Source organism: Callithrix jacchus, chromosome 18 (genome assembly GCF_049354715.1).
Source record: "Callithrix jacchus isolate 240 chromosome 18, calJac240_pri, whole genome shotgun sequence".
NCBI lineage: Eukaryota > Metazoa > Chordata > Mammalia > Primates > Cebidae > Callithrix > Callithrix jacchus.
In genome coordinates, this window is record NC_133519.1 from 34,448,199 (window position 1) to 34,462,832 (window position 14,634).

The 14,634-nt window shown below is 43.3% G+C and overlaps 1 protein-coding gene across 5 annotated transcripts in view; it reads left to right on the forward strand.

Annotated features, from left to right (window-relative positions):
* The window catches only part of ADCY10 (adenylate cyclase 10), a 98,182-nt gene that overhangs the window by 63,474 nt on the left and 20,074 nt on the right, over positions 1-14,634 (forward strand). For all 5 annotated transcript variants that reach the window (XM_035279230.3, XM_078356337.1, XM_078356338.1 and 2 more), the window contains 4 exons: positions 7,770-7,839; positions 8,102-8,333; positions 10,577-10,684; positions 11,780-11,955. In XM_035279230.3, the coding sequence (XP_035135121.3) occupies positions 7,770-7,839; positions 8,102-8,333; positions 10,577-10,684; positions 11,780-11,955 (586 nt within the window). The remainder of the gene's footprint in view (positions 1-7,769; positions 7,840-8,101; positions 8,334-10,576; positions 10,685-11,779; positions 11,956-14,634) is intronic.

Here is a 14,634-nt window from a genome sequence, read left to right on the forward strand (position 1 = left end):
GATTATTAACAGATGTTTGGTATTTTTTCATAACACAAAAATAAACCAGGTAGGCAGCTGGTGCCCACTTACCACTGATCGTAGACAAACTAAAAAGTATTCTCCATGGGGGTGGAGGGGGCAGGGTCACACGTCCTGCACTTAAAGAATTGTTTTAACTGGTGTATGATATTTATATATTGTCCTGCCACTTCAGAATGCCCCAAATAGTTTTCCACTTGGAGGGGGTTAGCTAGGTTTTCCCTGCCATCATTCTTTCTAGCAAACAATATATGCTATCATACACTCAGCATTTCTCAGCAATCGTACACTTAGCTTTGTCAAAACAAAGGGGAAAATGTTGAGAAGTGCTAGGTGAGGAAGCACAGCTTTATCTTGGTGAACTATTTCTCGGAGGATTTGGGATCCGCACCTGCAGACGACACAAAGAACCAAAACAAATCAATAACATAATCACAACAGCAATCATAGATCCTCCAAGTGTTTTCACCCCAGTCGCTGGATTTAAGGCTGCCAATTCATCAGCAGCTCCCTCAAGCACCTCAGATTCTGAAATTAAAGTTAGATGTGCTTGAGAAGCTTGAAAAACTCGTTTTGATTTTGTCATATCCAGTGATAGGTCTTCAGCATGTCCTTCCAGGTGACATTTTATTCTTTCCCAATTATGTTCAATCTCATTACACTTTTAGAGTGAATAAAGTCAATTTGTAACTCTCCCACCACCAAAAGATAAGGGGGGTTTATCTTTTGGTGGTGGGAGAGTTACACAGCTCTGAATCTAAAGAGCTTTATTTCTTATAAATTCCAGCAAATAAGAATTAGGGCTGAATCCTCTTTTATATTTTCCTTCCCAGACTTATTGGTTTCAGGGCCATAGGTATTTTTCTCTTTATTCGGCTCTATTTTTGGTCATGGTCCTACCAATCCTCCATTTACATCTACTGGGGGATCTGATCTAATCTAATCATGGGCCACAATAAAGGAGGGAAAGGAATATATGCCCAGTATGTGAAACTTCCTTTTACTTCTTCCCCAACTCCAGGAATATTAACCACCATCATGGCTACTATTGAGTTACTCTTAACAGGCTGTTCTTATTTCTTCCCGTTCTCCTCAGCCATCTGTGAAAGCTTTAAGTGTCTGGATGGTACTCACTGATTGTTTACCAGAACCTGAAGAAATATACAAATCCTCTACCCCATATTATATTGCCTTTTTTCCAATTCTCTGAGTGGATCTTGCCACCAGATTAATTGCCTTAAAACTTTTTCCTTGATTTATTCAGGTGTTGTTCAGCTGCTAATTTTCCTCCTCTTGGCAAATTCAAAATTTCAAAGTTAATCATGCTAAATTTAGTTGCATTTGTGGAGTTCTATATTCATTATCTCCTTCTACAATTAAAACAAGCTCCAGGACCTCCTTTATTTTTAAAACTGCCTTTGCTTGTGTCAATAAGGTAGCTTTGTGTAAATTTCCTATTCCATCATACACCTTAATTTAATCCAGCAAGTGAGCTTTTCCTTTAAGTGGCCGTAAAGCAGCCTGACTTTCAGAATTAACATTGATTTTGTTTTGTTTTGTTTTGCTTTGAGACGGAGTTTCGCTCTTGTTACCCAGGCTGGAGTGCAATGGTGCGATCTCGGCTCACCGCAACCTCCGCCTCCTGGGTTCAGGCAATTCTCCTGCCTCAGCCTCCCGAGTGGCTGGGATTACAGGCACGCGCCACCATGCCCTGCTAATTTTTTGTATTTTTAGTGGAGACGGGGTTTCACCATGTTGACCAGGAAGGTCTTGATCTCTTGACCTCGTGATCCACCCGCCTCGGCCTCCCAAAGTGCTGGGATTACAGGCTTGAGCCACCGCGCCCAGCCAGAATTAACATTGTTGAACGCCAGTACACGTAATACAGTATCTTGAGCCTCTGTTTCTAATATGGCCTTTCTTACAGCTTCCTGCAATTGAGCTATAAAGTCAGCATATGGCTTTTTGGGCCCCTGCTTAACAGCTCCAAAAAAAAAAAAAAAAAAAAAAAAAAAAAAGGTTTTTCTTTCACTTCCTGATGTAATTTTCGCCCAAGCTCTTAAACCTACTTTCCTAATCTGCTCTTTGACTAAATCAGCCATAGTAGCCAGTGCCTGTAAAGGAGCCCATGCACCGGTTCCTATAAGCTGTTCTGTGGCAATGCTAATCAGAGGTTAACATTAACATTCCTATTAGCTTGAATATTAGCCTCGTCAGTCCACCAGGTCTTAAACTGTAAAAATTGAGAGGGAGATAAACAAGTTCGGGTTAAAGTATCCCAGTCTATTGGAATCAACCAGTAAGAAGTAGCTACATTCTTCAATAATCCTAGCATAAACGGAGACCCAGACCCATATTGGCTAACGGCCTGTTTAAATTCCTTCAGCAGTTTAAAGGGAAAGGGCTCAAAAGCAACCTGAACTTGTCCCTGCTGATCTTGAGGGTGGACAACAACTGGAAATTGCCGGGTCTCTAAATCTCCCTCTTTTCTCGCTTAATTCCGGCTTGAATGGAACTGGTTACCGTATTACTAGGAGTACACACGGCAACAAGAGCAGCTAGTTTCACTTTTGAGGTAGCTTCCAATTTCTTTTTTTGAGACGGAGTTTCGCTGTTGTTACCCAGACTGGAGTGCAATGGCATGATCTCGGCTCACCGCAACCTCCGCCTTCTGGGTTCAAGCAATTCTCCTGCCTCAGCCTCCCGAGTAGCTGGGACTACAGGCGCGCACCACCCATGCCCAGCTAATTTTTGTATTTTTAGTAGAGACGGGGTTTCACCTTGTTGACCAGGATGGTCTCGATCTCTTGACCTCGAGATCCACGCGCCTCGGCCTCCCAGAGTGCTGGGATTATAGGCGTGAGCCACCACGCCCGGCCCAATTTCTTTAATGGAGAAATATGGAGAGGATCTGGCCATCCCTCGGCAAGATACTGAAGGGAAGCTGACGGGGACACCTTTTCCTCATTTGACTTTTCATCCTTTTGCTCTGTAATTTCTCTGCATACTTCATCACACTCCCCTTCCTCTCCTGAATCTTCTTCCTCATTGTCCCTCGGCAACGGCTCTAAGGCAAAATGTACTAAAGGCCAAACAGACCACACTAAGACTTGCGCTTGCTTGATCTTTTCCCCATGTCACCCTAATGCTACAGAGCTCCCCAGCTCACCCTGGGAGATTTTGTTAAGAGTTCTCAGGGGCCGGGCACGGTGGCTCACACCTGTAATCCTAGCACTTTGGGAGGCCGAGGTGGGTGGATCACCTGAGGTCAGGAGTTCAAGACCAGTCTGGCCATCGTGGTGAAACCCCATCTTTATAATTAAAAAAAAAAAAAAAAAAAAGAGTTCTCAGGATACCTCCCAGCTCCCCCAACTAACCCTGGGAGATTTTTTCCAAGAGTTCTTGGGCTACTTTGGGTTCCCCCTAACTCACTTGGGGAATTCTTTCAAGAGTTTCTGGGCTCCTTCCGAGCTCCCCCAACTTACCCTGGGAGATTTTTCTCAAGAGTACTTGGGACACCTTCAGATCAGCTTCTCCTATCTGTCACTCAGGCAACCCTTTGTCCCGGGTTTAGAGCCCCTTGTCTGGGCGCTACTTACTGAGACCAGCTCAGCCGTAGAGACTCCCACCCAGGCAGAGCTGAAGGAATTGAGAAGCAGACACCCAGATAGAATGATAAAGTGGGACCATCCAGGGAGCCAACTGCCTTCCGAGCTGAGAGACTCAGGGACCGACAGCATTCCAGACTGAAGGCCCCAAGCAGACTCTGATCCACCTATTTATTCTCTTTGAACAGGTGATGATTATTAACAGATGTTTGATATTTTCTCATTTACAAAAATAAACCAGGTAGACAGCTGGTGCCCACTTACCACTGATCACAGACAAACTAAAAAGTATTCTCCACGAGGGAGCCACAGGGACAGGGTCACATATTCCACACTTAAAGAATTGTTTTAACCAGTATATGATATTTATATATTGCCCTGCCACTTAAGAATGCCCCAAATAGTTTTCCACTGGGGGGGGGGTGGGGAGTTGGCTAGGTTTTCCTTGCCATTGTTCTTTCTAGCAAACAATATATTCTATCATACACTCAGCATTTCTCAGCAATCGTACATTTAGCATTTCTCAACTGTGAAACCCTGTCTGCACTAAAAATAATAATAATAATAATAATAATATTAAATCAGCCAGGTGTGGTGGTACAGTCCTGTAATCCCAGCTACTTGAGAGGCTGAGGCATGAGAATCACTTGAACCCAGGAGGCAGAGGTTACAGTGACCCAAGATAACACCATTGCACTCCAGCCTAGGTGACAGAGTGAAACTCCATATAAAAAAAAAAAAAAATAGTAATAATAATATGACTCACTCAAGCAATAAATGACATAATGACAAAGAGCGTCTCTTGTATGCCCTGACTTTATTTGCTTTATCTACCCAATCTTTGCAGCTCATTTTATCACGATTACAATTTTTTTTTTTTTGAGACAGGGTCTTGGGTCTTGCTCTGTTTCCCAGGCTGGAATGCAGGGGCGTGATCTGGGCTTTCTGCAGCCTTAACCATCCAGGCTCAAGCCATCCTCCCACCTCAGACTCCCAAGTAGGTGGGATTATAGGCACATGCCACCACATGCAGCTAATTTGTTTTTTCTTTTCTTTTTTTTTTTTTAGTCAGGGTCTTGCCATGTTGCCCAAGCTGGTCTCGAACTCCTGGACTCAAATGATCCTCCCACCTCAGCCTCCCAAAATGTTGGGATTATAGGGATGAGCCACTATGCTAGATACCATTACAACTTTAAACTTAAAAAATACATAGAATATTGAAGGAGGAATAGCATTTTCATTTTACTAATTGATTTATTTTCAACAAACATGCATTTTTATGCAACAAACATTTATTAAGTGTCTACCATGTGCCAGGAAGTGACCTAGATATTGGGACTACAGTGATGAAAAATGAGTATCTATTCTTATAAATTTGAATGTTAATGGCAGCTGACAGACAATAAACAGATTAAGTAATAAAATCTTCAAGGGGCCTTGTACACTTTGATAAATAGTCTAAATTTCAATCTAAGTGAGTTGGAACACATTGGAAATATATCAATTAGAATGAGTTTGGCTGCATATAACAAGAACCTAGCTAGAGTGACTTAAATTTATTTATTATTAAATGTATTATATGTGTTTATTTCTCATGTAAAAGGCTTGTCTCATCATTGGGACTAGAATGAAGGCTTCATGAACATCAGGGACCTTAGTCCAAAACAGCTGCTGAGGCTCCAGCCACCACATTTAATGCCAGAAGCAGAAAGAAGCCAAAACATGAAAGGATGTCCCCTCCCTTTTAAAGGGTTTTCTAAAAGTCCTACCCAGTATTTCCTCTTACATCCCATTGATCAGAACCTACTCACATGACTATATCCAGTTGCAAGGAGGGCTGAAGAATGTAGCTGTCCTGAATGACACTGAATTCTATTACTAATGAGAAAAGGGACAATGGAGATTGAGATGGGAGACCAGCAGTTTCTGCCGCAGAGTTCCGAATCATATTTTTTAAACGGCACTGCCTTCTGTACGAAAGAGATTTAAAAGGGTAGGAATGGAAGGGAGATGAGTTTTTTGCAGTTGTCCAGGTAAAATTTTCATAATGGACTATGCTGGTGCTGTAGTGGAGACAGAAGAAGATAGATTCAGATATGTTTTTGGCTTATGGTCAATGGACTTTCTGATGGACTGAATAGGGAAGGGGGTAAGAGAAAGAAAATAATCAAGGATCTTGCCCAGGTTTTTGCCTTGAGAAAATGGATATATGGCAGTGATGCTTACTAAGATAGGAAAAGTTGTAAGTGGGTATAAGTTCTGAAGGAGAGATTCAAGAGTTTCTATTTGAATCGTGTTCATTTTGAAAGGCCTATTCCACATTTCAAAGTGGCAACTGCCACTTGAACTAGTCTACTTCAACTACAGACCCATATATTCAAATACCACATTCAACGTGGTATTTGAATATATGGGTCTGTAGTTGAAGTAGATGTCAAGGCTTAGATATATAAAATGGAAAACCATTAGCATATGAATGTCATTGAAAGTCATGGGCAGATGAAACTGCCTAGGGAGAAATTGTGAATGGAGAATGAAGCCCAGGACCAAACTGAGGTTTACCAACATTTAAAATGTTGATAGAAGAACATAAGCCAGTTAAGTGGGCAACCAATTCCCTTAACACATACAAGAGAATGTGTGCTAAAAGAAACAGTGAAAGGAGAGAGTGATCATTTGTGTTAAATGCTGCTGAGAGGTAATCAAGTGCAGACAAAAATGTAGCCTTTGGATTTGGCAACATGGTGGCCACAAGTAACTTTAACAAGAGTAGTTTTAAAAGAGTAAAGGGACAGAGTCATAATTCAGTATATCCAGCTGCTAGTCACTAAGGAATCAATAAACAGTAATCTAGGAGAACAGCTGGCCAAATTGATTTCTATGCAGTGCAGTAAGGACTATGATATGGGTCTGCACAGAAGTTGGGGTACTTATCTATGGGTGCAAGGACACAGAGGGCTTTCAGAAGAAGGTGATAACTTTTTAGATGTTCAAACTGCATCTATAAGATGTAAGGAGTAATGCATTAGCCTAGGACCCGGAAGACCTAGGTTCTAGTCCTACCTCCACCACTAACAGATGTATGACCTGAGACGAGTTCCTTCCCCTCTCTGGGAATCTTTCTTCTGCTTGAAGGGAGAAATGGCTGGATTAGATGAGCTTTATTTGTTTTCTGTTTTAAGATCATTACAGAATTTTCTAACCTATTGAAGTCTGCTTAGACAGAGGGTTTTTTTTTTTTTGCTTTTTGTTTTTTGTTTTTTTGAGATGTAGTTTCACTCTTGTTGCCCAGGCTGGAATGCAATGGTGTGATCTCTCAGCTCACCACAACCTCCGCCTACTGTGTCCAAGCAATTCTCCTGCCTCAGTCTCCCGAGTAGCTGAGATTACAGACATGTGCCACCATGCCTGGCTAATTTTGTATTTTTAGTAGAGATGGGATTTCTCCATGTTGATGAGGCTGGTCTCAAACTCCCGACGTCAGGTGATCCCGCCCACCTCAGCCTCCCAAAGTACTGGGATTACAGGGATGAGCCACCGGGTCTGGCCAGACTGAGGTTTTTAATTTAAGATTCTCTGCCCTTCAGTTAACTTTTTGGGGTATTTCATTTAAGTATTTATATTTCTCCACTGGAAAATGATGTCACTTTCTTCAGGTTTAATTCATAGGTTTTATTGCAGAATAAATTAATTAGGATAATGTTATTAGTTATCACAAACCCCAACATTTCTGTGGCTTAACACAAGAGAGTGATAATTTATTTCTACCTCATGAAATAATCCAGTGCAAGTTTTGACCAATGGCTTTGTATGCAGTTAGCAAGGGACCCAGGCTCCTCCCAACTTGTGGGTTTGCTATCCTTCCAGTTCTTACAATTATTTGCTTTCTTGTGGAAAGAGAAGGCAGAGAAGATTCATAACCATCTCAGCCTAGAGGTGGCATATATTACTTCTGATCTAATTTTACTGTGAAAACTCACTGTGTGGCTTCACCTAAGATGCAATAGGGACTGGGCAATGTGGTTTCTGGCTGGGCAGCAACAATTCCATAAAGGGAACAAGAGTCTTGGGTAGACAGCAGATAGCTCCACTACACAGAACATTTCAATGACCCATACAACTCATCTGTTTATTTTCTAGCTGAAGAAGAACTCATCTTTTCCGAATCAAAGATTCCTAAGAAATCTTCATTGTTTCCTGAAAACCCCAGGTAGAAGCACATATCATTGTTCAGGAAGTAGAGCATAAGCAATTGTCCTTACATTCAACCTATTAAAATAATTTGTCAGCCAGTACTTTTGACCTCTTAGATACAAGTGGGAGACTTCAGGGAGTATGCCTGGTGAGTTTGGTCAGTAGTATCCACACTAGGTTTTATTATCCTGCTCTTTTATTAGTTTTTAAAGATATTTTCATATCAAAAGCGATACTCTTTTAAGTTACTACTCTTATTTATTTCTGCCTATGGACAGTCCAACAGAAATAAGAAAAACGATCTTGAATTTCTTTGACAACATTATAACAAGAATGAAGACATCTGATGAAGACATTATCCCTCTGGAGTCTTGCCACTGTGAAGAAATCCTAGAGATTGTCATTTTGCCTCTGGCCCACCATTTTCTGGCTTTGGAAGAAAATAACAAAGCCTTGTATTACTTCTTAGAAACCGTATCTGCTTATCTCATCTTGCATGATAACTACATGGTAAGCTGTTTCTACCCAGACCTCCTCCACCCTAGAGACAAATCATAGAACACAGAGCCCAAAGGGAAGCTCCAGCATGGTTTTTGATTTCTTCACATTCTATATTCCCGACAGCATCCCTTTCTGCTGAAAATCACATTGTTCAGATGAGAAATGATCTAAGATTGAGAAAAGAAAGTTGAATACATTTCAACTAGCATTGTAAATTATAAAAAATATTGCCAGCTTTAGAAACTTGCCATGAATTGTCTACTTGTATGGGAGGTATGGGGGCACATCTCATTTCTAAAGGATGCAGAGAGGACTCTTAGCATAGTCTTCCTCAGTAACAGCCAAGTGGCCTTAACCCTCCATTACTCCTAAAATAATTGCGAGCGCAAAATACCTGTAAATCTTTGATGAGTGCAATTCTGTTTTTTTTTTGTTTGTTTTTGAGACGAAGTTACACTTTGTCACCCAGGCTGGAGTATAGTGGCACGATCTCTGCTCACTGCGACGTCTGCCTCCCAGGATCAAGCCATCCTCCCATCTCAGCGTCCTGAGTAGCTGGGACCACAGACTTATGCCACCATGCCTGGCTAATTTATTGTATTCTTGGTAGAGATGGGGTTTCACTATGTTGCCCAGGCTGATCTTGAACTCCTGAGCTCAAGGGATCCTCCCATCTTGGCCTTCCAAAATGCTAGAAATACAAGTGTGAGTCACTGTGCCCAGCCAATTCTGGTTTTAATCTTGTGATCCCCAAAAAGTCTCTCCCCATCTTTATCATCAAGCAATGTGGGCTAGATTATCACACATACCATTAGATCACCAAAGCACTAGTGACTGTTTCTCTAAGGTAATTATAAATAAGGTCCCAGGGCAATATGCCCCTAGAGATGAGAGGGTTTGATACACACAATGAAAGAAACAGAATTCGTTAAATACGTTGGAAATCACTGAGCTGAATACAGTTAAATAAATTTCTTTAGCTATTTCAGGGCCTTTGATATGCTGAGATACAGATAAATCTTTTCAGAGGACAGAGAAAGGTAAAGGCCAGGCTAGGCTGAAGTATACTATGTTTCTCAAACTTATTTGCCCTTAGATCACTTTTCATGGAGCAGCTGGCTGGGCTAACCTTCCATGAGAACTCACTTGAGGAAGTGTCTTTCTGGGACCTTGCTTTATCTGACTTCAGCCAACTTCAGGAAGAGTTTCAAAGACCTTCCATAATTTACAGTTGCTACTGATCACAGCAGCCTAATCAACCCTCCTACCTTAGATTTACATAAAATTCTACAATTAAACTATTAAAAACATTACTAAGTTCCTGTCCTTGAAAGCATTTATGTTAGGAATGAAAGTCTCCTGCATATTTAATGCACATGTTTGGGGTAATGATGGGGGTGTAGCCAAGGAACCCCAGAAGGAGGAGGCTTAGGTAGGCCTGGGGACCAACTTTCTAGAACCTATGCATACCCTTTTTCATTTGACAAGGAGTGCTGAGTGATCAGGAAGGCAGTGATTGGAAGCAGAGCCCCAGTGCAAGGTCCCAGAATGTACCATTTGTACCCCCTCTCCCATCAAAGAAACTGGTGGGACTGGGGCTGGCGGCCAACTCACCACATCTCCCTCTTTTTTTGCCTCCCACACATACACAACAGGATGCATGAGACTGGGAGGTAATGCCTCACCTTATTTTATTCTTCAAATCTGATCTTACCTTGGTGTTCACATGTGCTAAGATTTGCCTGAGGATGTTAGAAGGTGAAGATGAAGTGAGGAGAGTTGTGCAGGGACTTACCTTCCTCATCCACCTCCCAAAATGGCCCTAGCAAAGGAAACAGGGGTGATTCATAATTCATTTCAAAACTGAAGACCAGCTTCTCATAGATGTGGAGACGCTGGTCAGGGGAAGTGGGTGTGATGCTGGAAATAGGGAGTTTGGGGATGGAATTACTGAGAGGAGGAAATTGGCTTGAGGGAAAACTTCCGGTAAGGCAACTTAGATGATAGCATGAGGAAAGGTGGAGATTTCCAGATTCATCCTCTGGATCGAGTGATCCAACAGACAAAGGTAAGCATCAGCTCCCATCTGGAATTTGGAAGCCCATTGTAATCAGTGGAGCTGGGGATGGAAATGGAGGTAGTAACTGACATGCCTCTTGCATCCCTTCCTTCAGTAGAGTCTGGGGCAATGGCCCTTCTGTGGGCTCAGTCCCGCTGAATCAACACTTTTCTACTTCTTGGGCTGGTTGCAGGCACACAGGTATTTAAATGAAGGAGAGAAGTTGCTAAAAACTCTCAAGAAGGACAAATCTTGGAGCCAGACATTTGAGTTTGCCACTTTTTACAGCCTCAAAGGTGAGGTAAGAAACCATTAAAGGCTTGAATTAATCTGTTATTTATCTTAGGCCTTTCCATAGAAGTAGAAGTCATCCCTATACTTTCAACATCCTCCTCCTGTCTCTTAGCACAGACTTCTAGCCAAGACTCTAGAAACTCAAATCCCTGGGCTCCAGCCTCTTCACGATGGCTTACCAGCAAGATCTTCCCTGTTCTCCAGGCTGGCATTGTTTTTTTTTTTTTTTTTTTTGAGATGGAGTCTCCGTTGCCTGGCTGGAGTGCAGTGGCACGACCTCAGCTCAGTGAAACCTCTGCCTCCCAGGTTCAAGCAATTCTCCTGCCTCAGCCTCCTGCGTAGCTGAGACTACAGGCGCCCGCCACCATGCCCGGCTAATTTTTGTAATTTTTAGTAGAGACGGGGTTTCACCATGTTGGCCAGGATAGTCTCGATCTCTTAACCTCAGGTGATCTGCCCTCCTCGGCCTCCCAAAGTGCTGGGATTATGGGTGAGCCACCACACCCAGCAACATCTTTTTTTTTCTTTTTGAGAGGTAGTCTCACTCTGTCACCCAGGCTGGAGTGCAGTGGCACGATCTCGGCTCACTGCAATCTCCACCTCCCGGGTTCAAGTGATTCTCCTGCCTCAGCCTCCTGAGTAGCTGGGATTACAGGCACCCACTACCACTCCCAGCTAATTTTTGTATTTTAGTGGAGTGGGGTTTCACCATGTTGGCCAAGCTGGTCTCAAACTCCTGATGTCAAGTGATCTGCCTGCCTTGACCTCCCAAAGTGATGGGATTACAGGCATGAGCCACCGTCCTGGCCCAGGTTGTCATCTTTATGAAATATTTTTGTAACAACCTCTAAAAAATGAACCTGAATGGGTAAACATTGTCTCAGAGGTAGATGATGCATAACTAAGATGCAAAATCCTAGTCATTCAAGCACCCTTCCTGCATACATCCAACAGACATTATGCCAGGCACAGGAAGATTTTGTTTCTGGTCCATAAATTACGTTTTTTGGTAAGAATCCCCAAAATATGTATTGTTGGGACCTACTAAGTCTAGAATCATTGCTTCTCCTCTTTTCCTCTCTTCCCTCCCATCTCCCTCTAGGTCTGTTTCAATATGGGCCTGACAGTGCCTGCCAAGAAAATGCTGAGGAAGGCGCTGAAGCTCCTCAACCGAATCTTTCCTTACAACTTAATCTCCTTGTTTCTCCATATCCACATTGAGAAAAACAGACACTTTCATTATATGAATCAGCAGGCCCAAAAGAGCTCACCTCCAGGGTAAGAGAAGGAGCTGGGAGAGCAGTGTTTAATCTCCCTCCCCAGAGAGACTACATATAATCCAAGTCAGTCCCCAAAGCCTGGCCTCCAGGGGGCACAAGGACTCCTGTGTGGCTCTGACCATTCACTGGGGGAGGGGTCAAGTGTGGGAGGTGCTTCCAGACCAGGGTTACCACAAAGCACTTTACGGGCAGTTTTTGCCAAAAGGAATTTGGATGACACAAACATAAGGGACCCCTTTGTAAGGTGAGTTCTAAGTCCCTCCCTACTCATCTAGCCCGTTAACCCCCCCAGCCATCCATGTTCTGATTGGATGGAACACGGATCAGAACACAGATGCAGGTGTTCCTGGGACTTCAGTCACAAGTCCTCTTCTATTAGGAACTAAGACACTGGGTTTTGCCCCACCCCAAAGACAAATAGCAAGCCCTGAAGACATTTGCCAAAGGACAAAACTCCCACCCATCTATGAATCTCAATCAGGATGTGGGCTACAGGGGGGTATCCGTTGGTCAAAATTGTAATGTTAAGATCTGTGCATTTCGATATATGTAAATTCTACCTGTAACTATAATAATAATGAGTGGGGACAAACAGTGAGTGGAGAGGTAGATGAAATAAGCATGTTACTGGTTGTTGAAGCTAGGTGTTGAGTGCATTTTGCTCATTATACTCGTTTGCTGTGTATATGCTTGAATTATTCTTTAATAAACATTTTAAAAAACATTCCACCTGGGAGCCACGGTGGCTCAGGCCAGTTGTCCTGGTGCCTGAGGAGGTGAGGCTATGCGTTCCAGGCCCGCCTGAGCAACAAAGACACCTCTCATCATTGGAAAAAAAAAAAAGCTGGGCTCGGCGGCTCACACCTGTAATCCCAGCACTTTGGGAGGCCAAGGCAGAGGATCATCTTGAGGTCGAGAGTTTGAGACCAGCCTGACCAACATGGAAAAACCCCATCTCTACTAAAAATACAAAATTAGCCAGGTGTGGTGGCGCACGCCTATAATCCCAGCTACTCGGGAGGCTGAGGCAGAAGAATCATTTGAACCCGGAAGGCGGAGGTTGTGGTGAGCTTAGACTGTACCATTGCACTCCAGCCTGGGCAACAAGAGCAAAACTCCGTTTCAAAAAGTATATATATATATTCCACCTATCTAGCAATTCCAAAGAGATGCCACTAAAGGAGATGCCAAGACGCCACCTTGTTGGGTACCTGGAGAACTGACAGAGGGCATCTCTTCCATCTTGGGAGAGCTCAGCAGCAATATTCCTATAGGTTCTGCCCAAGATATAAACATCTATTCCTATGAGCAAGTTACTACAATTCTTTTACAATCCCATCAAAAATTGCCTTCCCCAACTTCCAAACGTGCTCCCCAAAAATGTGGGGGATCCTGAGGTGAAAAGGAAAATGTAATGGAGCTGAGTTCCCATGCATGTGGGAGTTGGGCTCGTGGGAATACCTAGCTGTTCCTGGAAGCCCCAGGAAGGGCTGGGAGATATTCAGCAGAGATCTCCTGAGAAGGCAGTGGCCTTTGCATTACATATAGGGTTGCAGGAAGGAATACTTTTTTTAGTATACATCTATCATATGAAACATTTAGGACATATGCATTCCATAAAATTATTAGTTTTAAAATTCAAATTTAACTGGGCATCCTGTATTTTCATCTGCTAAAGCAGGTAATTTACACATCTCACATTTTGCAAAGGAGTAAAAGTCCCTGCACAAAGGGAAAAGTAGAAAAGTGTTGAAGAAGAAAGAATCAGCTTCTCTGCTCCTTCTGGAATTTCCACCTGGTTCATCCCGCCTGCCTTCACCACATCCATCAGGGTGATCCAGAAGTCCTACAACGTGTCCACCTCTGGCCCCCAGGCCTTCAGCAGCTGGTCCTATATGAGTGGGTCCCGTGCCTGCACCCACCATCACACCTGACTAATTTTTTGTATTTTTAGTAGAGACAGGGTTTCACCATGTTGGTCAGGCTGGTCTCACACTCCTGACCTCAGGTGATCCACCCACCTTGGCTTCCCAAAGCTGGGATTACAGGTGTCAGCCACCCTGGCCAGCTGGTTACATTATTTTGAGTTTCTGATTAGCCTTTCCAAAGGAGGCGAATCAGAATTGCGTCTATCTCAGTGAGCAGAAGAGTGACTTTGAATAGAATGGGAGGCAGGTTTTCCCTAAACAGTTTCCAGCTTGAGTTTTCCTCAGTGATTTTGGGGGTCCAAGATATTTGCCTTTCACAACTGGAATGGTTAATAATGCTCATTTTGGCCAGGTGCAGTGGCTCACGCCTGTAATCCCAGAACTTTGGGAGGCCGAGGTGGGCAGATCATAAGGTCAGGCGATCAAGACCAATCTGGCCAATATGGTGAAACCCCGTCCTTACTAAAAAATACAAAAATTTGCCGGGTGTGATGGTGCACATCGATAGTCCCAGCTACTAGGGAGGCTGAGGCAGGAAAATTGCTGGAACCCGGGAGGTGGAGGTTGCAGTGAGCTGAGATCACACCACTGCACTCCAGCATGGGTGACAGAGCGAGATTCTGTCTCCAAAAAATAAAAATTTTAAAAAATGCTAATTTTTTTGGCCAGGCACGGTGGCACATGCTTGCAATTTCAGCACTTCAGGAGGTGGCCAAGGTGGGCAGATCACCTGAGGTCAGGGGTTCGGG